The 23,958-nt window shown below is 41.4% G+C and overlaps 1 protein-coding gene across 1 annotated transcript in view; it reads left to right on the top strand.

The window, feature by feature from the left end:
* The window catches only part of SLC35F1 (solute carrier family 35 member F1), a 425,474-nt gene that overhangs the window by 331,565 nt on the left and 69,951 nt on the right, over window positions 1-23,958 (top strand). The window contains exon 3 of the mRNA XM_081530916.1: window positions 4,504-4,631. Within this exon, the coding sequence (XP_081387042.1) occupies window positions 4,504-4,631 (128 nt within the window). The remainder of the gene's footprint in view (window positions 1-4,503; window positions 4,632-23,958) is intronic.

Here is a 23,958-nt window from a genome sequence, read left to right as displayed (position 1 = left end):
ATGCAGCCTACCGGGCTCCTCCGAATGATGGAGAAGGCAATGGCACCCCACTCCAGTACTCTTGCCTGGAAAATCCCATGGACGGAGGAGCCTGGGAGGCTGCAGTACCTGGGGTTAGGAAGAGTTGGACATGACTGAGCTACTTCACTTTCACTTTTCACTTTCATGCATTGGAGAAGGCAATGGCAACCCACTCCAGTGTTCTTGCCTGGAGAATCCCAGGGACGGGGGAGCCTGGTGGGCCGCTGTCTATGGGGTCGCACAGAGTCGGACACGACTAAGGTGACTTAGCAGCAGCACCCTGCAGGAGAGTTTGGACAAACAGCTCCTTTAATGAGAAATGAATGACTCCTGAGGACAGTGCCATGATTACAAACCAGTGAGGCAAAATAGTGCAGTACCAATGAGTATGAAACCTAATGCCAGATCGTCATGAGTTCAAATTCTGGCTCATGTGTGTGAACTTTCTGGCAAGTGACTTAACTCCTCCAGGTCCCACCTTTGTCATCTGTAAATAAAGTTAATAGAAACCAAACAGGATTATTATAAGGATTAAGTAAATTAATATTTGTAAAGCACATAGACACTGCCTGATACATAGTATCATATAAGTATTTGTTATAAAAATGAAAAAAAAACCACATTGATCATTCTGTTGATGCTTAGTGAATTAAGGTATGACTCACATGACCAAGACTGTTTAATAATTTCTCTGTCTATTCTCAATTATTGCCATAATTATTGTTGCCAGAATGCTATGTTACTTAATTAGGAGGGTGCTGCTAAGTCGCTTCAGTCGTGTCCGACTCTGTGCGACCCCATAGACGGCAGCCCACCAGGCTCCACCGTCCCTGGGATTCTCCAGGCAAGAGTACTGGAGTGGGGTGCCATTAGGAGGGTACCTTTAACTATGTTTTACATATTTGTGAACACTTGCATACTCCACATTTCTTTAAAAAGAGAATGAAAACAAAATTAAACTCTAAGCCAATTATAGAGATATATATGTACAGGATGTTCTTTAGAGAAAAATTGGAAGCAACTTAGGTGTCTGTCAGTGGGAGACTGGATAAATTGTGGCATATTCATAAAATATATCTATTATTATTACATATTATTTATATATACATGATCATATATATTATATATATATGATTATATATACTTGAAAGATATTACATTTATTCTCTACATAAAAGATAGGGATATATTTCTAGAAAAATGTTGAGTTTAAAGAACCCTAGAAGGATGACATGTACAGTACATACAATAAACTTTCACTTAAATACATACGCATGTAGGGCTTTCCCGGTGGCTTAGTGGTAAAAAATCCACCTGCCAGTGCAGGAGACACAGGTTGGATCCCTGGTCCAGGAAGATCCCACATGCGGTGGAGCAGCTAAGCCTGTGCGCCGCAACTATTGAGCCTGTTCTCTAGAGCCCGGGAGCTGCAACTGGAGAAGCCACCGCAGTGAGAAGCCCACACACCACAAGTGGAGAGTAGCACCTACTCGCTGCAACTAGAGGAAAGTCCGAGCAGTAATGAAGACCCAACACAGCCAAAAATAAATACATAAAATTATTTAAGAAATACATACGCGTGTAGAAAATGTATAACAGAAACATGAACATGAAGGATACGCAACAATATCAAGATGGAAATTAAGAAAGGAGGGAAGGGAATGGAATCTGGCAGGAGCACAAAGGGGAGCTCAGTTTCATCATTTCAGCATTTCCTTTCTCAAAAAAAAGAAAATTCTGAAACAAACATGGAAACATTTAACACTGATTAAAATCAGGTTGAAGATTACCTTATCATATTATTCTCTGTGTTTTTTATTTATATTTGAACATATTGATAATAAAATAATAACAGAACCCATTTAAATGCCAAATTATAATTCTAAAGTTTCCACCCATAGATTATATTACTCCTCCTAGTTAATTTTTTTAAATTATTTTTTCTTCAGAATGTTAACATACTACCAATTGTGCTAGTGTTTTTATGGATGGCCCCATTTCATGAGGTTTAGAAAGCACTTTGGCACAAAGGCTCTTAAGAATATATCTTCATTATTCTAGAAAGAATTTTAATGACCTATCGTTCATCAGTGTTAATGACAGTCATGTAGATAAATCCCTAAGCAGTCCTTTGAAGGGTTGCATTTTTTGCTCAGCCAAAAATAAAAAGTGCTTTCTTGACTTCCTGGATAATTTTGCTAAGCAAGCGTGTTGTACATTTTCAGGTGCTCAAATGAAACAATTGGGAGCAGTTTAGTGGATTGCTTGCAAACTTCTTCAACAGAACAGCAAGAAACAAATCATCCCTTTGAATCTTTATCACTTTGAATATGTATTGATTGGTGAAACAAACAGCACCGTGACCTAGATTTTCAATGTCACGTATTGAAATGTGGCCGGTGTGCTCTGAGTTTAGCAATTCTCTGTTCATCGTATAAATTAACTGGGACAATGACTTGTGACCTTAGAATTGCAGCTTTGTGGCTCAATATGCCATTGACCTTTTTATGTCCTATCTATGGAGTAGTAATGTGTAAAATGGTCACCAAATTAATTTATGTCAGCTGTTGTCTACATTCTACCTAGAAAACAATTTTCATTGTCTGGAGCATGAATGTTTCTAGTATACATATTTTAAAAATTAAAATTTTCTATTTCAGTGTTATTTAACATTGCTGAGATTATTAAACATGAAATGCATTCACAGATACTGTGTTATTTATTGACTACTCACCATGCACGGTTGGGTCTTAGAGTGGTGACCGAGACAGTGCCACTGTCTTCAAATTATTAATAATCTAATGAGAAACTGAATCAAGAAAACAGACCATTGTAATACAGGGAGATAATACTGTATCTGTGGCATAAGAAAGACTGTTAAAGGAACCCATAGCAAGGAAACTCAAAATGCTGAGGGCTGGGGCAATGGGATGACCCAGAGGGATGGGATGGGGAGGGAAGTGGGAGGGGGGTTCAGGATGGGGAACACATGTAAACCCATGGCTGATTCATGTCAATGTATGGCAAAAACCACTACAATATTGTAAAGTAATTAGCCCCCAACTAAAATAAATAAATTTATTTTTTAAAAAAATGGTAAAAAAAAAAGGAACCCGTAGCAAGGAAACTCAACTGAGTCTTGGAAGATCAAAGTGAGAGATCCAGGGAGGCTTCCTGGTGGTAGAGTCTAGGCTGCTTCTTCATTTGAAGGCTGGCATAAGAATAGTCCATGTAGGGGAGTTCACACATGGAAAAGCAAGAGAAAGCATGTTGTTGTTGTTGAGTAGCTAAGTCATGTCCAACTCTTTTGCTACCTCATGGACTGTAGCCTGCCAGGCTCCTCTGTCCCAGGTAAGAATACAGAAGCAGGTTGCTATTTCCTTCTGCAGGGCATGTTCCCAATCCAGGGGTTGAAACCGCATCTCCTGCATTGCCAGGTGGATTTTTTATCACTAAGCCACCAAAGAAGCCAAAGAGAAAGCATACTGTGGACCAGATATTCAGATTGTTTCTTTGGTATCAAGAATCACCATTCACTCAGGGTTTTTGCGTATTCCACGTCTTCTAAGAATACCTCACAAGTTGGCCCCAGAAAGCTATAATTATTAATAACATGTTGCCCTACTTTAAGAAAAGTTATGTTTCAGGCCTGAAATATGTAAGAATAAGGATGATGAACTAAGCAGCTCAAAGTCTGTTTTGATGCCACCAGCTTAAGCAAGATGTGAAGATTGCAGTTGCAGGCAGCATTGAAGCCAAGGCCCATGGCACTCTTCTTCGTCCATGAGTGACCCCCAGCTTCCTCTGTCTTCCCATCACCCACACACCACCTGAATGTAAGGTTCAGCTCTGAGCAAGCCCTCCTCGTAGCATCCTGGAGCCTGACTATAGATCTGCAGCAGAGCACAGGCTTTTCTCCACTTGACCAGCTCTTTCTGTTTTTGTCTAGTTTACCACAATCCAGACATTTAGGATGATTTGGATTTCACGTGCTTATGCAGCCTTTCTGAACATTTTTCCTTTTCATTTTACTTGACCTAATTTTTTTAAAATGTTCATGAGAAATTTTTTTCTCAAATGTTCATGAGAAAATTAGTTCACATCATGAACTAAAAAACTTGTCTTGTTCTGGGATAGGAGCTAATTTGAAGGGCTGAAATCTACCATAAAGTCTAGTAAACTAAGTAAAAACGTCATTGTTCGACACGCTCATGTATTTGTTTAATTAAATGTTTGATAAGTTATGGTAAAAAATATATATATAATACTATAATGCTTTTTCGTTGCTTAGTCTCTAAGCCATGTCCGACTCTTTGTGACCCCATGGACTGCAACATGCCAGGCTTCCCTGTCCTTCACCGTCTCCCAGAGTTTGCTCAAACTCATGTCCATTGAGTCGGTGATGCCATCTAACCATCCTCTAAATATAGTTTCTCAGTGTGTTCAGAACTTAATCCATTTCTTTTAAACTTTGTAATGCAGGAGAAGAAAACCTCCTGGCAATTTTACGACGAAGATGGTGGAAATACATGATCCTGGGACTGATAGACTTGGAAGCAAACTATCTGGTGGTCAAGGCTTACCAGTACACGACTCTGACCAGTATCCAGGTACCAAGGCTCTTTTTCCTTCTTATCTTCCGTATCATCTTATAGATGTAGTTTGCTTTCAGTTTAGTCACTTGGGAATCTGAATACTAGTCTGTAGATTTTGCAGTGAGAAGGAAATCAAATCAAACTTTATTTCTGTGTTTTTTTATTTTTTCTTAATTCACATGTAATTGGACATCTCTTTCTTCTTTGATTTTAGTATACCACAAGAACCATTGTCACCCATTAAGGGAGAGGTGAGGTAGATGGGTGCTGGGAAAACAGCCACAGTGCTCCAAAACCAGCTTAGCTCCTACCCACTACCAGAAGCCCCACAATGACAACACACCCCTCTGTCTCTCTCTCGTACGTTCCCAACACTTCCTTTTAAAGCTCTGTCTTCATGGTATGTCTTACCTAAGAATGCTGTTTGACTATTTCTACCTATTCCACCAAGCTGTGAGCTCTTTCACAGCAAGAAGGATATCTTCTTCACCTTTGACTCTCTAGTACCTCATAGGAAACCCAGCACATAATAGATACTCAAAAATATTTAAAGAACTTTAAATATTTAAAGTTTTATTTATTTAAAATTTATTTAAAGAATAGCATTGAAACATGTATATTATCATATGTGAAACAGAACACCACTCCATGTTCGATGCATGAGACAAGGGCTCAGGGCCGGGGCAATGGGATGACCCAGAGGGATGGGATGGGGAGGGAGGTGGGTGGGGGGTCCAGGAGGGGGAACACATGTAAACCCATGGCTGATTCATGTCAATGTATGGCAAAAACTATTACAATATTGTAAAGTAATTAGCCCCCAACTAAAATAAATAAATTTATTAAAAAAAAAAAAAAAAGAACTTAATGAAATTGCATTGATTTCCAGTGTTTTGGGGCACAGCAATTCCCAGCCGTTCTCTACCCACATGTGGAGGCCCCTGGTATGTGGGAGAAGAAAAAGGAGCACTGGCTTCATGGTGGAACTGGGCCCATTAGTGCAGTATCGAAACTTATAAATTGGCTTGGGGAGCATGAAAAGGAAACTTCTCCCTTTGGAAATCCAGTTGACCTTTGTTTTCTTTTGTTAAGCATTGAAAAGTCACAACCAATTACTGGTTGCTCAAGTTCTGTGGGGATTTATACAAATTATTTTTTCAGTTTCCTTTTGTGAACAGTGACAAGGTTTTTAACAACATTCCCCTTGTCCTCAAGTGTTTTGTTCAACCCATGTTAGGCATAACCACTGATCCATCCAACACGTCTCTCAAATTAACTGTCTCACATCCCGTTTAATGTTGCATTCTATAAAAAGTTTATTTTAACTCTGTAGAAAGGCAGAAAAATAATAATGCTACCGATACACATTTTTCTTCATTATAACTTACTGAGCAAGGGATGCGGGAAGTAAAAAAACAAGTTGAATCTAATAATTTTAGAACCATTTTGCTTCCTACAAAAAAAAAAACTATTAAATAATAATAAAAAGTCAAAAGAAAAGGCATTTGCTCTTGGAACCATGTTGGTACTGTTGTTTTGTACTTCAAAAGCTTAGGGGCAGGAAACCTGAGGAATTGGTCACTTCAAAAATAAGTACTGAATACTTCTGTGTTCAAGTCAGTGTATTAGGGAGGAAACACTTGTGAGCAAAAGAACAAAATAGATACTTTCTGTATTCTCATGGAGCTTCCAGGAAATGGGAAAGGCAGCTTTTGGTCAAATAACCAAGTGAATGGATAGATCGTCTCAGCAGTTAAGAATCCACTTGCCAAGCAGCAGACATGGGTTTGATCCCTGGGTTAGGAAGATCCCCTGGAGAAGGAAATGGCAACCCACTCCAGTATTCTTGTCTGGAAAGTCCCATGGACAGAGGAGCCTGGCAGGCTACAGTCCATGGGGTCACAAAAGAGTTTGACACGACTTAGCGACTAAACAGCAACAACATCATTATAGTCAGGGATCAAGGTTTTAAAAGAAAGCAACACAGTTCTACAAGGACATGTGTAGAATGACCTGACCTAAACTGGAAAGTAGGGGAGGTTTTTTTTAAGGGATTGCTGCTGGAGTGAGTATACAGTGGAAGTGACAAATAGATTTAAGGGACTAGACCTGATAGACAGAGTGCCTGATGAACTATGGACAGAGGTTCGTGACATTGTACAGGAGACAGGGATCAAGAAAATCCCCATGGAAAAGAAATGCAAAAAAGCAAAATGGCTGTCTGAGGAGGCCTTACAGATAGCTGGGAAGAGAAGAGAAGCGAAAAGCAAAGGAGAAAAGGAAAGATATTCTCATCTGAATGCAGAGTTCCAAAGAATAGCAAGGAGAGATAAGAAAGCCTTCCTCAGCGATCAGTGCAAACAAATAGAGGAAAGCAACAGATTGGGAAAGACTAGAGACCTCTTCAAGAAAATTAGAGATACCAAAGGAACATTTCATGCAAAGATAGGCTCGATAAAGGACAGAAATGGTATGGACCTAACAGAAGCAGAAGATATTAAGAAGAGGTGGCAAGAATACACAGAAGAACTGTACAAAACAGATCTTCACGACCCAGATAATCACGATGGTGTGATCACTCACCTAGAGCCAGACATCCTGGAATGTGAAGTCAAGTGGGCCTTAGAAAGCATCACTACGAACAAAGCTAGTGGAGGTGATGGAATTCCAGTTGAGCTATTTCAAATCCTCAAAGGTGATGCTGTGAAAGTGCTGCACTCGATATGCCAGCAAATTTGGAAAACTCAGCAGTGGCCACAGGACTGGAAAAGGTCAGTCTTCGTTGCAATCCCAAAGAAAGGCAATGCCAAAGAATGCTCAAACTACCGCACAATTGCACTCATCTCACATGCTAGTAAAGTAATGCTCAAAATTCTCCAAGCCAGGCTTCAGCAATACGTGAACCGTGAACTTCCAGATGTTCAAGCTGGTTTTAGAAAAGGCAGAGGAACCAGAGATCAAATTGCCAATATCCGCTGGATCATCGAAAAAGCAAGAGAGTTTCAGAAAAACATCTATTTCTGCTTTATTGACTATGCCAAAGCCTTTGACTGTGTGGATCACAATAAACTGGAAAATTCTGAAAGAGATGGGAATACCAGACCATCTGACCTGTCTCTTGAGAAACCTATATGCAAGTCAGGAAGCAACAGTTAGAACTGGACATGGAACAACAGACTGGTTCCAAATAGGAAAAGGAGTAAGTCAAGGCTGTATATTGTCACCCTGCTTATTTAACTTCTATGTAGAGTACATCATGAGAAATGCTGGGCTGGAAGAAACACAAGCTGGAATCAAGATTGCCAGGAGAAATATCAATAACCTCAGATATGCGGATGGCACCACCCTTATGGCAGAAAGTGAAGAAGAACTAAAGAGCCTCTTGATGAAGGTGAAGGAGGAGAGTGAAAAAGTTGGCTTAAAGCTCAACGTTCAGAAAACTAAGATCATGGCATCTGGTCCCATCACTCCATGGGAAATAGATGGGGAAACAGTGGAAACAGTGTCAGACTTTATTTTTTGGGCTCCAGAATCACTGCTGATGGTGACTGCAGCCATGAAATTAAAAGACACTTACTCCTTGGAAGGAAGGATATGGCCAACCTAGATAGCATATTTAAAAGCAGAGACATTACTTTGCCAACAAAGGTCCGTCTAGTCAAGGCTATGGTTTTTCCAGTGGTCATGTATGGATGTGAGAGTTGGATGGTGAAGAAAGCTGAGCACTGCTGAATTGATGCTTTTGAACTGTGGTGTTGGAGAAGACTCTTGAGAGTCCCTTGGACTGCAAGGAGATCCAATCAATCCATCCTAAAAGAGATCAATCCTGGGTGTTCATTGGAAGGTCTGATGTTGAAGCTGAAGCTCCAATACTTTGGCCACCTCATGCGAAGGGTTGACTCATTGGAAAAGACCCTAATGCTGGGTAGGATTGGGGGCGAGAGGAGAAGGGGACGACAGAGGATGAGATGGTTGGATGGCATCACCGACTCAATGAACATGGTTTTGGGTAGACTCCGGGAGTTGGTGATGGACAGAGAGGCCTGGCGTGCTGCGATTCATGGAGTCGCAGAGAGTCGGACACGACTGAGCGACTGAACTGAACTGAACTGAACTGATGGAGTGAGATTTGTGAGAGAAGTGGAAGATTAGTTGGGAAAGAAAGGGATTCAATCAAAGAAGACAGCATGCCCAAGGCTCTGTGGTGGGAAGGACCATGGAGAGGATGAGATTGTGAGCAAGGGCTTGTGACTGGGCGAGGAGAGTGAAGAAAAGAGTGGTAAATAAAATGGGCTGAGGAGGGAGGCAGGGGCCAGCCAGCTTCCACAGGTCTTGACAGCCAGTGCAAAGGTTTGAGTCTATAAGCTAAGTGCCGCGGGAAGCCACATTTGAGTTTTAAAGGCAGTCAGGCTGTGGTGCAGAGAACAGATTGGAGCAATGCGTGCTCACAAGGGAATAAAGGAAGACAGAGCTAGAAAGTTAAGTTGGGGTCATACAAGAGGAGGTCTTTAATGCCAGGATGAAGAGTCTGGCTTAATTTTGTAAGTAAAAGAGAGCCGTAAAGTCTTCTGAGGAAAGAGGTGATAGAATGTGACCCCACCGCCCTTTTTATAGGCACTTCTGCTTCTACAAGACAGTCCTCATTACTAGCTGGCAGAACACCAAATATTTTTGTTTTCTGACTCAGAAACAGCGATGAAGAGCCTCTCCGTGCTTTATCCTCCTGCCCTTTCAGTTCATTCACCAAACTTAGTATTAAATGTCACAAGCAATTGATACATGAAACATGAGAGGAAAATACATATTTCTGAAATGATTATAAACTCACAGGGAACCGCAAAACTGCATAGGATTCTTTGAACTGTTCACACAGCTTTTCCTCAATGGTGACATTTTGTATGACTTGCGTATAATGTCAAAACCAGGATATTGACATTGGTACAATACTGTTAACTAGACTACAGACCTGATTCAGTTTTCATCACTTTGCCTTCACTTGTGTGTGTGTGTGCGTGTGTGTGTGTGTGTTAGTCATTCAGTCGTGTCCAACTCTTTGTGACTCCATGGGCTGTAGCCCACCAGCCTCCTCTGTAGCTGTACCCAGTTTGATCCACGTGTAATTTTATGTAACCACTATCACAGTCAGGATACAAAGCTGTTCCATTACCACAAAGGAAATCCCTCAAACAACCCCTGTGAAGTGACACCCATTCCACCAGCCTCATCCCTACCCCTAGCGACCACTGCTCTATTCTCAACCTATATGATTTTGTGAACTGGAGAATATGCATGGAATGGAACTACATGGTATTTAACCTTTTTGTTGTTGTTGTTGAGTTGCTAAGTCATGCCCAACTCTTTGTGACCCTAATGGACCATAGCACCCCAGGCTCCCCTGTCCTTTACTATCTCCCGGAATTTGCTCAGGTTCATGTCCAATAAGTAAGTGATGCTATCTAACAACCTCATCCTCTGTTGCTCCCTTCTCCTTCTGCCCTCAATCTTTCCCAGCATCAGAGTCTTTTTCAGTGAGTCAGCTCTTTGCATCAGGTGGTCAAAGTATTGGAGCTTCAGCTTCAGCATCAGTCTTTCCTTTCCAGTGAATGTTCAGGGTTGATTTCCTTTAGAATTGACTAGTTTGCTCTCCTTGCAGTCCGAGGGAGGGAGTTTTCTCCAGCACCACAATTAGAAAGCATCAGTTCTTCAGCGCTCAGCCTTCTTTATGATCCAGCTCTCACATCCCTACAAGACTACTGGAAAAACCATAGTTTTGACTATACAGACCTTTGTCGGCAAAGTGATCTCTTTACTTTTTAGTATACTGTCCATGTTTGTCATAGCTTTCCTTCTAAGAATCAAGATCTTTTAATTCATGGCTGCAGTTACCATCTGCAACGATTTTGGAGCCCAAAAAAGTAAAATCTATCACTGCTTCCACTTTTTCTCCTTTATTTCCCATGAAGTGATGGAACCGGATGCCATGATTCTAGTTTTTTAACCTTTAGAGATTGGCATTTTTCGCTAAGCATAATGCCCTGTTGTTGTTCAGTCACTACATCGTGTCTGACTCTTTGTGACCCCATGGACTGCAGCACACCAGACTTTCCTGTCCCTCACCATCTCCCATAGTTTGCCCAAGTTAGTGTCCATTGAATCAATGATGCCATCCAACCATCTCATCTTCTGTCACACTCTCCTCCTTCTGCCTTCAGTCTTTCCCAGCATCAGGGTTTTTTTTTTTTTCCCAGTGAGTCAGTTTTTTGCATCAGGTGGCCAAAGTATAGAAGCTTCAGCTTTAGCATCAGTCCTTCCCATGAGTATCAGGGTTGATTTCCCTTAGGATTGACTGGTTTGATCTCCTTGCTGTCCAAGGGACTCTCAAGAGTCTTCTCCAGCACTACAGTTTGAAAGCATCAGTTCTTTGGCACTCTGCCTTCTTTATGGTCCAACAATCTATAATGTCCTTAAGTCCATCAAAATAACTGCATATATCCATAGTCTGAGTAGTATTCCATGGCATAAATATACCAGAGTTTGTTTAACCATCACCTGTTGAAGGACTTTTAAGTTGTTTCCAACTTTGGGGTTTTACATTTAAACCTAGTAAGACATTCATATGCAGGTTTTATATTAGCATAAGATCTCATTTCTCTGGGATAAGTGCTCAAAAGTGCAATTTCTGGATCATGTGGGAAATGACTATTTGGTTTTAGAAACAGTTAAACAACTGTCCAGAGTGGCTGCACCCTTTCACACTCACACCAGCAGTGTATCGGAGGTCCAATTCTCCCTGCCCTCACTAGCATTTAATATTATCATTATTGTTTACTTTAGTCATTCTAAGAGATATGCAGTGATACTTCATTGTGCTTTTAATTTGCAGTTCCCTAATGGCTAATAATGTCAAACATCTTTTGGGGAAAAAAAATTTAACTTTACCTTTATAGTAAGAAGATAAAGAAAGCTAACAATGGCAAGAGATAACATTTATTCAGGAAAAAGGTGATGAAAGATGGACGTTGAAGTGAAGAAATTGAGCTGTTTTCTTTATTAGAAAGTCAAACGAGAAATGGTAACACCATCATATTGGATTTATAAGGGTTTTAGTCTAAAGACACATTTGTGGATTTGTATCTCTTGACTTGTAGAGAATGAATAGATTGTGTCTGTGACTTTGAGACAGATTAGCAATGACATTTGGATAAATTCTAAAAGCTGTGCTATTTTTATAACTGTGCTATATGAACCATTTCAGTAGAAATACCAGCTTTACAACTTCTCACCCAAAGATGATTCATCTTTCTTCAGCCGTGTAGTACTAAAATGCAAACAGATGAAACTAGTGTATCTGTGAAATAAGAAAAGAGAAGGTCTCTTCAAACATGATAGTTTGGTAATTAAAATTAACTCACATGGGACACAGTCTCCGTTTCTCTTGCTAACCATGCTGAGAAGGCTGCATCTCCGACACAACCTTTCCTTCACACAGTGCACATGTACAAGCTCTTCCTGTTTTTAAGCAGTTTTCCAAGAGCAAAGAACAAGAAAGAAATACTTCTAGTCCTGATTATGTTCCTTCTGCCCCAATCCTCTCCCTGGGTGTGTTCGCAGAGGTTAATACAGAATGAAAGCCAGCTTCTCCCATGCACACTGACCCTGGGACTCATTGTGCAAGGCATACACATGCAACCTACATGTGTTGCATACACATCATACTACACTATACTCATGCAACAATTTTTTACTGAAGCAATGGCTTTTTGTAACTCTCAGTTCTTTCTAGGTCCACTCTTTGTGATTTTCAGTAGGCTAAGAATTAAGTTGTATATGATAGAGAGGCTGGGTAGTTTGTACTTTCTTATGTCTCCCTGGAGTCTAAAGTTTAAGACAAATGAATAGACTTGGCAACAGATTCTTTTATTGATTAAAAAAATGCCAACACTGTGGCTAGATGCTGGGGACACAGACACTGATCAGACCTGAGCCGTACCATGGGATGATAGACAGCTATGTTAACAATTAGAACACAATGTGGCAGTATGGTAGGAAAAATATGCCTTCAGCTCAGTGCAGACACAGGAGAGCAATACTTGTCACCCCTGAGATGTATATAACAGTGGTCCTATAGTTAAGAAGTTGTGACACATGAGAGAAAGTCACAAAGTAGGCTTTTTATTTGTAGCCAACCTGAATTGCCACCTGCATGGATGAGCAGAGAGAAAGCACGCCTGTGCACATTAGAAACGTGTCCTGTGGGCTTGAGTTTACGATTATGAGCTCAGCTTTTAAAATTGTATTTCCTTCTTTATCCTCACTGTTTCTACCTGTCACCGATGCAGGAGTATGGCAGTTTAATGACTATTCAAGAGCTATTTTAAAGTGCATTTAAAGGCAAAGCATTCAAAAGCAACATTCTTACCCCTAAAGGGAACATGATACTCTGACTCTCAGATTTCTTAGACCCGGACTTCCTATTCTTATGATTGTGAAAATAACTTAAATATGTAGCAGTCTAAATCTAAACATTTGATTGGTTGTGGCATAGTTTTTGATCAGCCTTTCATTCTAATGTAGGGGAGAGCCCCTTGTACATTATTGAAGGACATGCTAAAACTACCTTCAGTCTTTCTTTAGTTCCATATGATGCCTATCCCTAAACCTGTCTTTAAATGTGTTCTTTCAAACTACCTTCTAGTGAAGGGAGCTTTCATACTCTACCTCCACTGACCCTGGTCAAGTGGGCTGGTCCCTCGATGCCATCAGGTAATTCCATTGGCAAGTAAGGAGAGCATCTCTCTGCCTTCCTCCCGCTTCATGCCACAATAGCCATGCTCACAGTAAAACATGCATTTGATCCTGTCTTGACTCTGCTTTTTCATCTTCATCTCCCTTATTGTAACTGTCACTTTCTACTTTATTTGGTAGTTGTTCACATATTATATTTCCTTTCTCCTTTAAGTCTGTAAGGTCCTTGAGGTGAGACCTGTGTACCTGATATACAATAAGTGCTGAAAAAAATGTCTGATGTATTGAATAAATGTGGAAACAGTTCATCTTTGTCTTCTTCACAAGATCATGTACATATAGATGTCAAAAATAAATGAAATATTTGAATAAAAAGCTTAAAGAATGAAAGGATTAATTTCTAAAGACCAGCTTTTGGGCCAGGCTGCGCAAGTCACCTTTAATAGTTTTATTGTCAGTAAGTGCATTTACTCATATAAGACCCAAGTATGGAACTCTAAAACACCTTTTTAAGTATTCTACTATGCTCTGGGGATATAAAGATGATGATGAAACTGTCCTAGCTCCCAAGAAGTTCAGGTGTTGCGGGTGCAGATTCATTCATGCTCTGCTTAGATGTTCAAAGGAATTGTGCTTGCATGCTATTCACTTCAGTCCTGTCTGACTCTTTGCGACCCTATGGACTGTAGCCCACCAGGCTTTTCTGTCCATGGGATTCTCCAGACAAGAATACTAGAGTGGGTTGCCATGCATTCCTCCAGGGGATCTTCCCGACCCAGGGATCAAACTCGTGCCTCTTGTATCGCCTGCATTGGCAGCTGAGTTCTCTAATCTTCATAGTGAACCTTCCCTAAGTATCCTCAAGGTAGCTAAATAGCAGTGGATAGAGGGAAAAGTCTGGTTAGATGTAAACCTTGCCAATTTCTTCCAGTTTAAACACTTGGTTTGGATAGTTTAGTTGCTTTTGGACAAACGCTCAGGCTCTTAGAATTCCTCTCTCCCTTATGCATTTCTGAGAAGGCACGTGGGTCTCTAGGATGACCTTTGGCCTCTCGTTGGTCCTTTGGCTGCGGTCCACCATTGGGCAGTTGGCTGATTGTTGAGTGTGCGCTTGCTGGTTGGATGTGAATCTGTGGCTCAGTTGTGTGCCTGGCCTTCTGCTGGCCTCTAGTGCTCTCTCCCCCATTCTTGAGCCTCCCCTGATTCTCTTTGATGCTGGGCACCTCCAGGTATCTGGCTGGTCTGGATCTGTGTCTGGTCTCCAGCCATGATCTGTATCTGGTCTCCAGCCACGGTGGTTCCTGCCACATAGAACTCCCTGTTCCAACCCCAGGTCAGCCAGCCTGCACCTCTTTACAGAGCACTCTGACTTCTGGCAAAAGAGGGGTTGAGAAGGATGCTGGGGAGCCAGAGTGTTCTACTGATGACACCCCACCTCTGCTTGCTCTCGATGTGGCCTCTTCAAGTTGGTGCGGTGCTGCTCAAAAGGAAACCGATGCTTTGCTTTCAGTGTCCTTTCAAACTATCTAGCATTGTTTCTCCCCCCTGGGACTTCTGTTTGGAGAGGGGCCCTCTGGGCACAGATGATTCAACACCCATTTCTCCTCTGTCAATTTCTTTTCCTCTGGCCATGTCCACAGATGGGAGGGACAAGTGCACCCTCCCTCATTCGCTCTAGCATGGACCTTCCTTTTGGGACACCTGCCCTCCTGGCTCAGCCCTAAGAGAGGAAAAGGCAACCTTCCACATTCTGGAGAAAACTCTAGTGGAGCTGGTAGTATGGATTCTTGATAGGTTGGAAAGACATTATAGAATTTTGAACCCCTTCTCCTTCCACAGACCTGACTCTCTAGACCCTTCCTTGCTAAAGGCATCAGGAGAATTTGTTTTGTGTTTAAAAGCTCGTCAGTGACCTCCTGCATGCTGTGTGCTCAGTCATGTCGGGCTTTGCAACCCCATGGACTGTAGCCTGCCAGGCTCCTCTGTCCATGGGATTTTCCAGGTAAGAATACTGGAGTGGCAATTAAAATAAATAAATTAATTTACAAAAAAAAAAAAAAGAGTACTGGAGTGGATAGCCATTCCCTACTCCAAGGGATCATCCCAACCCAGGGGTCAAACCCGCATCTCTTGCATCTCCTGCATTGGCAGGTGGGTTCTTTACCATTGAGCCACCATTTACATCAGTGACCTCTCTGTTCTATAATCACCTGCTCTTGAGTTCCTCATGGCTCAGTTTTACAGTTAGAAGGTGGATGGGGCATGATTAAGAGGGAAAATTAAATTTCCAAAAAATGTTATCCTATTTTACTGGAAGAAAGATCTGTGAACAAATTACAGGAAAGGCAACAAAATGGATCTATACAGAAAATACTGTGGGATTACAGAGGTGGAATGACTGAATCCACCGGTTTTCAGAAAAGACTCTGGAGGACACATTTCAGTGGGCTTTGCTGACAACAAGAATCTAACAGTAAAACTAGACAACGTGACTCCCTGATGATTGTCAGCTCCCCTGGCTTATGTAGAGGGTTCTAAAATAGTGAAGTGCCCTCATGTGTTTGTTCTCTCTCTCTCTCTGAACATGAGTTTCCCCTCTTATTTGGGGATCGAGTTTCCAGAGGGAGGGGATATACGTGTACTTACAACTATTGATGCTGTCGTATGGTGGAAATCAACACAACATTGTAAAGCGATGTATCCTCCAGTTAAAAATAAATTTAAAAAAAATTTAAAAAACCAGTCTCCTGCTGCAGTTGTGGGTATGCAAATACAACATCCTATAGTCCATGTTTCTCTACCAGCTCTAAGGCAAAAATAATGTAACAAACAATAACATCTGATGTTGTCTGATCCTGCCATCATCTCCTAAGCCAACTCTAGCACCTTTCTCAGTAAATTTCCTCTGTCTTTCCTACAAATAGACCTATCTCTGCTCTTCTGACATCCTCAGAGTTGTCTGAGATCCATGTGACAGCCAGTCAGCCAATCAGTGATGCACCTGCCTTAGCAACGCCTCCAAAATGTAGTAGAGGCTCATTAAATGCCAGCTCCTTTTACTCCCATATTTTTCACTTCACATATTCTGTCCACTGATCCAGTTTAAGGGGGAAAAAAAGCTAAAAAGAGACACGTTGCCTAAACCACTCCATCCTCTCTTACATTCTCACTCTTGTACAGCAAACTTAAGAGCAATGAAAAAATTCACAGTTGCGTGCAAAGTGGTCTAGGTGAAAGAACTGCTTGAGACACAAGGAGAAGTTTATGGAAATCCACATTCCAATTAGCTTTGCCACTGACTGATGACTGTGTTACCTCAGGTGGGACCATTTGCCAGTCAGTAGAGGTAAAATCTCATAAAGATTAGTGAGATTGCTTCTAGGTACAAACAAAATTCTCCTAACCCACTCTGTTGGAGAGTGAAAATATCAAGGGAAATTGTACAAGAAAATATGGTAATATCCTATTTGGAATGTTTTCACAGTACCAGAGGCTAAACAAGCCTTAAAGCCCTGGAATGCTGTTGCTTGACCTGTAAAATCAAGAAAATTTTCTCCTATGGTACAATGGTACCCCTTTTCAGCAGTGAACATGTTCCTGAAATAATACCTCCAAATAACTTTCTATGAATAATTTATATTTTTAACATACTTGGAAACATACAGAGTATTTCTTGTAAATTAAAAAATCATTTTGTGCTATGACTAATAACTCATACTTGTTTCCTTAGGTATTCTTTCCGTATACTGAGTTTGTGAAAGGTAAAACACTCCTATAGTCCAATATCGTTGTTGTTGGTCACTTGGTCGTGCCCTGACTCTTTGTGACCCCATGGACTATAGCCCATCAGGCTCTTTTGTCCATGGGGTTTTTAAGGCAAGAATACTTGAGTGTGTTGCCATTTCCTTCTCCAGATCTTCCCTATCCAGGGACTGAACCCACATCTTCTGCATTGGCAAGCAAATCCTTTACAACTGAGCCACCAGAGAAGCCCAATAGTCCAGTATTACACCACACACAAAGATTCATATTTTTCAGAGTTAGTGGCCAAATAGCCCAGCCTGGCGTATGAGGTGGATGAGGATGAATAGGGCAGGTGAGAAGATACAGGAGGTCCAGCCTTGGCTGCCCTCAAAGCTGCTGTGTGCTCAGTGCTTCATCTGTTAACCACTGACAGCCTGAGACCTTCTGAACATGAATGGTTTCTACAGAATACACCTGGTAGAATTGTGGGCAAATGATTGTACGAATGGGCAGTTTTAATCAATGGTAAGGAATTTGTGTGTATGTGTGTGTAAAGACAGAGAAAGAGAGAAACCAAGATAGAGACAGAAAGAAAGTTTAGCATTGTAGACAAGTTGTCTAATGGCAAAATAAATAAAATTTTAAAACTCAAAATTTTCTTACTTCAGAAATTTATGACTTATAAGCCTTGATACAAGCTAATTTTAAATTTTCTAAAGTCAGAATGTTCCAATGAGTCATGCTTAAAGATCTTGCCAGTTAGGGTATGTTCATTGGCTGCATGTGTTCATTTGGCCTTTTAAGTGATTTTTATAGATAAGAAATTTTTTCATAAAAATTTAGAATCATGGTTTTAAGTCATCCTTCCCAGCTTTCTTGAAGCAAAATTCTATAAATAACATCACTGATAATTTTCTCATATGTGGTTCCTGAAATTTTAAAGATCATTAGTAAGATGAAAGAAAAAGTCAGTGATTTCCTGGGTTGGGCACAGGACTTGAGGATTTTTTTTAAACCAATGATCTAGTTTTGGATCATATTAAAGCATGATAGTATAGTCTATAAAGGATTTAATTAGAGAACACAATATGAAAGATAATGGACTTGAAAAGAGCTATTTTGTAACAAATAGCTTCCATAATTAGGCAACATAACATGAGAATTAAGAGTAAGCAAACTCCAGATAGTTTCATTAGAAACATCTTTCTATATAAAAATTCTCTTTACTTTTCAAATAAAAATGTCCTCAACATAATAATGATATTTTACTATACACAATGCAAACAAAGTAGTTTGGTAAATAGCAAAACTTTATACATTCAAATCAATATTCAAAGTGCTTATCTTTTATTGTTATATTCTTATTCTGATGTGACTATCAGTGTTCAAAATATGTTATAATTTCTCTTTTAAAATCTTAAGAGCCAGTCTTAAGTTATGCAGGTTTCTTTATAATTTATCCTCCTCTTGGATCTAAAAAGTATTATCTAGCTTAATCTGGCATTTTGCTTCTTTCCAAAAAGTAAATCTTTATCCCAAAGAATGAGCAGTTGCTTCCATTAAGGATATTCCAGTGAGTGCTCTGAAGGCAATTTCAAAGAGTTCAAATTGTTCTTGAGCAACAAGAACTTCATTAAAAAACACCCATGACCTTCAGAGTGACTATATTGAATGACAACCATGTTCAGATGAATGAATTCCAGTGTGTTAAACAGGATTAGGTATGTAAACATCTGCACACCCTGCTCAATAAGCAGCGATTTTCTTTTCCTTAAAAAAAAAATCCTCATTATTTTCAAGACACATTTTTCATTATGCATGAACAAAGCTGGTATAGTGGCAGAATAAAGACCCCACAAAGATATTGATGTTCTAATCCCTGTAATACATAAATACATTACTTTACAATATGTTACACTGTTTTAACACAAAGGGGACTCTGCAGGTGTGATTAAATTAATGAAGTTAAGGTGATGTGATTATTACAAATTATCTGAGTGGCCCCATCGTAATCACAGAAGTTCTTTGAAGAGAGGAGCAGAGGTCAGGGAAGCAAGGAATTGTGACAATGGAATGAAAGGTCAAAGAGTGAGAGAGATTTGAAGATGCTACACTCCTAGCTCTGAAGATGGAGGAAGGAGACACAAACCGAGGAAAGCAGGCGAACACCAGAAGCCAGGACGGGAAAAAAGGCAGGGAAAGGGATTCTGCTCTAGTGTCTCCAGAGAAAAGCCAGGCATTGTCCTTGTGTTAGTATTTCTGATCTCCAGAACTATGTTGTTCAGTCTCTAAGTCATGTTCAACTCTTTGTGACCCCATGGACTGCAGCACGCCAGGCTCCCCTGTCCTCCACTGTCTTCCAAAGTTTGCTCAAATTCATGCCCATTGAATTGATGATGCTGTCCAACCATCTTATCCTCTGTTGCCCCCTTCTTCCCCTACCCTCATTCTTTCCCGACATCAGGGTCTTTTCCAATGAGTCAGCTCTTGGACCAGGTGGCCAAAGGACTAGAGCTTTAGCTTCAGCATTAGTCCTTCCAGTGAATATTCAGGGTTAATTTCCTTGAGGATTGACTAGTTTGATCTCGTTGCAGTCCAAGGGACCCACCACAGCACCCCAGTTCAAAAGCATCAATTCTCTGGCGCTCAGCCTTCCTCATGATCTGACTCTCACATCCATACATGACTATTAGAGAAACTAGTAGTCACATAGCTTTGACTATATGGACCTTTGTCAGAAAAGTGATGTCTCTGCTTTTTAATATGCTGTCTAGGTTTGTCATAGCTTTCCTTCCAAGGAGCAAGCGTCTTTTAATTTCATGGCTGCAGTCACTGTCCTCAGTGATTTTGGAGCCCAAGAAAATAAAATCTGTCACTGTTTCCACTTTTTCCGCTTCTATTTGAAATGAAGTGATGGGACCAGATGCCATGATCTTAGTTTTTTGAATGTTGAGTTTCAGGCCAGCTTTTTCCTCTTTCACCCTCAAGAGACTCTTTAGTTCCTCTTCACTTTCTATCATTAGAAGGATATCATCACCAGAACTGTAAGATAATGAATTTGTATTGTTTTAAGCCACTGCATGTATGGTCATTTGTTACAGCAGCAATAGGAAACAAATACAGTTGGAGATAATATTTAATTCCTCCCCCACCTCCACTCCCAAGCACATTTGAAGGCGTTGAACTTTGCAGGGCTTTCTCCAAAAAGAACCTGAGTGTGGAAGCCGAAGCAGGCTTCTCTTGCCCATCTGTGTTGGTGTTTTCATCCTTTGAGAAAAGAGTGCTCCCAAAGCCCCTAGATGAGCTCCTTAGAGGAGCACTTCGGTGCTGTCTGCCGCGAGTAGATGCACCTGAGCATATTCCCCTGCTTGCTTTTACAGAACTTCTCATTTTGACTCAATCACTGTACAGAATTTACCTGTAATAATGGTTAAAGTGAGAGCATGGCCTTGCCCTTAAAGGAAAAGCGTGCATAGCCTGCTTCCTTTGGCAATGCCTTTGGAGGGATGTGTTTGTTCGTAAATCGTGAGTCAATAAAATCCTGTGAGCCACTTTCAGACTGAAGGGTGCAGTCTTAAAGCTGTCAGACTTTTTAAGACTCAGACAATGAGAATTCATAAAAACACCAACATATGAGAAAGAAGCAGGATTTATTTTTGTCCCTTTTCTTCCTGTCTTCCCTCTTGTTTCTATCTTCAGGGCTGGGGCCATTTCCAATTCAAGAGCCCTTGAACCAGAAGACAGAGTGTGCCTGTGTGCATTTTCTGGGGCCATCAAGTTAGGGGGCTCCATGACCAGATTAGGAGTTGAGACACCATCTGGGCCAGAGAATGATGAGGCAACTAGCAACTGCACAGGACGCTCACCTGCAGCTCCTCTTGACTGAAATCAGGTCAAATTGCAGCTTTAGACAGTACCCTTCACCTCAGCAGCAACAAATCTCCCCTAAGTGGCTCAAATAAATCAAAATTACTCACTCACGATTTATTCATTCATTCAACATTTACTATCTGCAAATGGAATAAGCACCTCTGGACTTTGCTCAGGGGTCAGCGAGTTCTTCCCTGACCGCTGGTTAAAAATCGCAATATCCTGCCCCACTCAACACTCCCTCCCCTCTGCTTCCTTTTTCTCTGTAGTTCTTCTTATCGACATAGGATATATAGTCCTTGTTTATCTCTTCTTATGCAAGATTACAAACCCCCATAAGGCGGGGGGGGGGTGATTTTTTTTATTACCTAAATTTTTTTATTTCCCAGTATAGTAGCTGGCATCTGGAAGATGCTCCATAAATATTTTGCAAGGAATTAACAAACTGCTTAAGGGACCCTACTGTATACTAAGCACCATCCCAGCTGCAGGAGGTAACTGAGTGCAACGGAGGAGAAGTTGTCTCCTTATGGAAGGTGTTTGTGTTTTAGCATCATAAGTACAATTTGATAATACAGAGATCAGTGGGAAACCCTGATGTGCTGTGCTAAGTCACTTCAGTCGTGTCCAACTCTTTGCAACCCCATAGACTGGAGCCCACCAGGCTCCTCTGTTCATGGGATTCTCTAGGCAAGAATAGTGGAGTGGGTTGCCATTTCCTTCTCCGGGAGACCCTGAAGGGGGTGTCTGATCTCTACCTTAGGAAATCAGAGAGAGCTTCCTGGAGGAAGTATTGTCTGAGCTCTGAAAGATAAGACTGAGTGAGCCAAGGAGAAATAGACATGAGAAAACCATAGCATGTTAAGGAACTAAAAATGCCTTAGTTTGAAGGCATTTTGAAGAAGGACATAGTCAAAGAAGAGAATGAAGGAGTAACTGGTGACATCACAAAGGGACTTATAAGCCACATCAAAGAGTTTGGGCTTAACCTTGAATGTTGCTAGTGTAGGAATGGCATGACAAGATGTGCAGTTTAGAAAGAGTCACATGTCCTAATGAGGAAGGGGCAGACAGGACAGGACAAGAGATTCTAGAGATATTCAGGTGGCTAAACAGACAGGACTTGGTGACTTATTTAATGTGTGGGTGAAAAAGAAGGATCAATCTGTTTTAGTCACTCAAATATTTTTCAAATATTTACTGAGCCTGTATTATAAATATGGAGCTTCCCAGGTGGCACTAGTAGCAAAGAACCCACCTGCCAATGCAAGACATGTAAAAGACCTGGGTTCGATCCCTGGGTTTGGAAGATCCCCTGAAGGGAGGCATGGCAACCCACTCCAGTATTCTTGCCTGAAGAATCCCACGGACAGAGGAGGCTGGTGGGGTACAGTCCATAAGGTCGCAAAGAGTCAGACACGACTGGAGCAACTTAGCACAGCCCAGCCCATATTATATATACTTTTCCATGACGCTAGACATATAGCATGAAGACAGCACTCTTACCCTCGTGATGCTTCCCTGCCAAGTCATGCTTAGTTTTTATTCTCTGTCTCTCCCACTAGAATGCAGGGGAGTGAGATATGTAAAGATATGGGGGGAACAGTACAAGGGTGACAGTCCTGAACATGCACATTTAAGAAATGGAAGGAGTGAATGCATTTAATAGTAGTAAGAGATGACATTAGGAAGGAGGGAGGGGTCAGATGCTAGAACACTGTGCACGTCAAGGAAAGGAGTTTGACTTTGTTCTGAGGAAAATCATTAGTATGTTCAGCAGAGGAGTGACATGAACTGGTTTGTATTTTGAGATCACTGTGGCTGTGGCTGCTCACGGAGGATTGATTACATAGGAGGAAGAGTGAATCTGGTTAGAAGTCAGGAGGCCACAGCTGAAAGCTGATGGTGGGGGCAGGGGAAATTACCTGGGTGGTCCAGTGGTTAAGACTCTGAGCTTCCACTGGAGAGTGTATGGGTTCAATCCCTGGTCTGGGAACTAAGATCCTGCATGTCAAGCAGGTGGCCAAAAAAAAAGGAAGTTGATGGGTAATGGGGACTTGAAGCCAACTGTGGAAGTGGTTAGGGGTAGTTGGGTGCATTGATAAGATAAAGCCATCAGGATTTTCTAAATGTTTAAATGGAGGGATGGGGAAAGTCTGAGAGAACAGGAAAAGTTAAGAATGATGCTTTAATGGATGGCCTGAGCTGCTAGGTTGTGTCATGTGATGAGATGAACTAGACTGGAGGCTAGCTGATGTGGATCAGAATGTCAAGGGTTCTGTCTGGCCATGTAGGTCTGAGCTTCCTGTGAGTATCCAAGCAGAGCTCAGTAGAGGCAACTGGGTTTATGTCTCTGGTTCAGGAGAGAGGTGGGATTGGAATTACGGATCTGAAGTCATTTCCTATAGAAGGTGCTGAAAGTCATGGTCCGATAGGTCACCAGTGGAGTGAGTATAAATGGAAGAAAGTAGGCTGAGAAGGGGCCAATGTGCTAAGAGGAGAATCTGGAAGCAAGCCAAGACTGTTATCTCAAGAGGGAAGGAGTGACCCCCTAGACACCAGACATGCCAAGTTCCTAGTGGTTCCATTCACCCAGGGAAGACTCAGGTGAGGGAGGAGCAGTCTGGGCATCTGGGTGAGCCACGCTGAGCGGTAGGCGCTCCTGGTACCTCTGCACCTGATCATCAGGAGGTTGCATGGCTCTAGAGTGTAGCGCTGGATCCAGACTGGAGATGCAGATCTGGGAGTCACCAGTATAGAGACGACTTTTCAAGCCAGAACAAATAGGTGAAATCTTGCAGGGTAAATGTGGAGAGTTGAGAAGAGACACTGTGACAAAGTCCTGAGAGTGTAGCATTTGAGAATTAAGAGTAGATCTAGGGGCCCACAGACCAGGAACACATGAGGCATGAGAGATGAAATGGGAGACGGGCAGGCGTGGCAGGTAAGAACCAACAGGAGGAGAGAACATCAGATGCTGCGC

This window comes from Giraffa tippelskirchi, chromosome 9 (genome assembly GCF_054371585.1).
Source record: "Giraffa tippelskirchi isolate mGirTip1 chromosome 9, T2T-mGirTip1v1.2.pri, whole genome shotgun sequence".
NCBI classification, from domain to species: Eukaryota; Metazoa; Chordata; class Mammalia; order Artiodactyla; family Giraffidae; genus Giraffa; species Giraffa tippelskirchi.
This window is presented reverse-complemented; position numbering and strand designations above follow the sequence as displayed.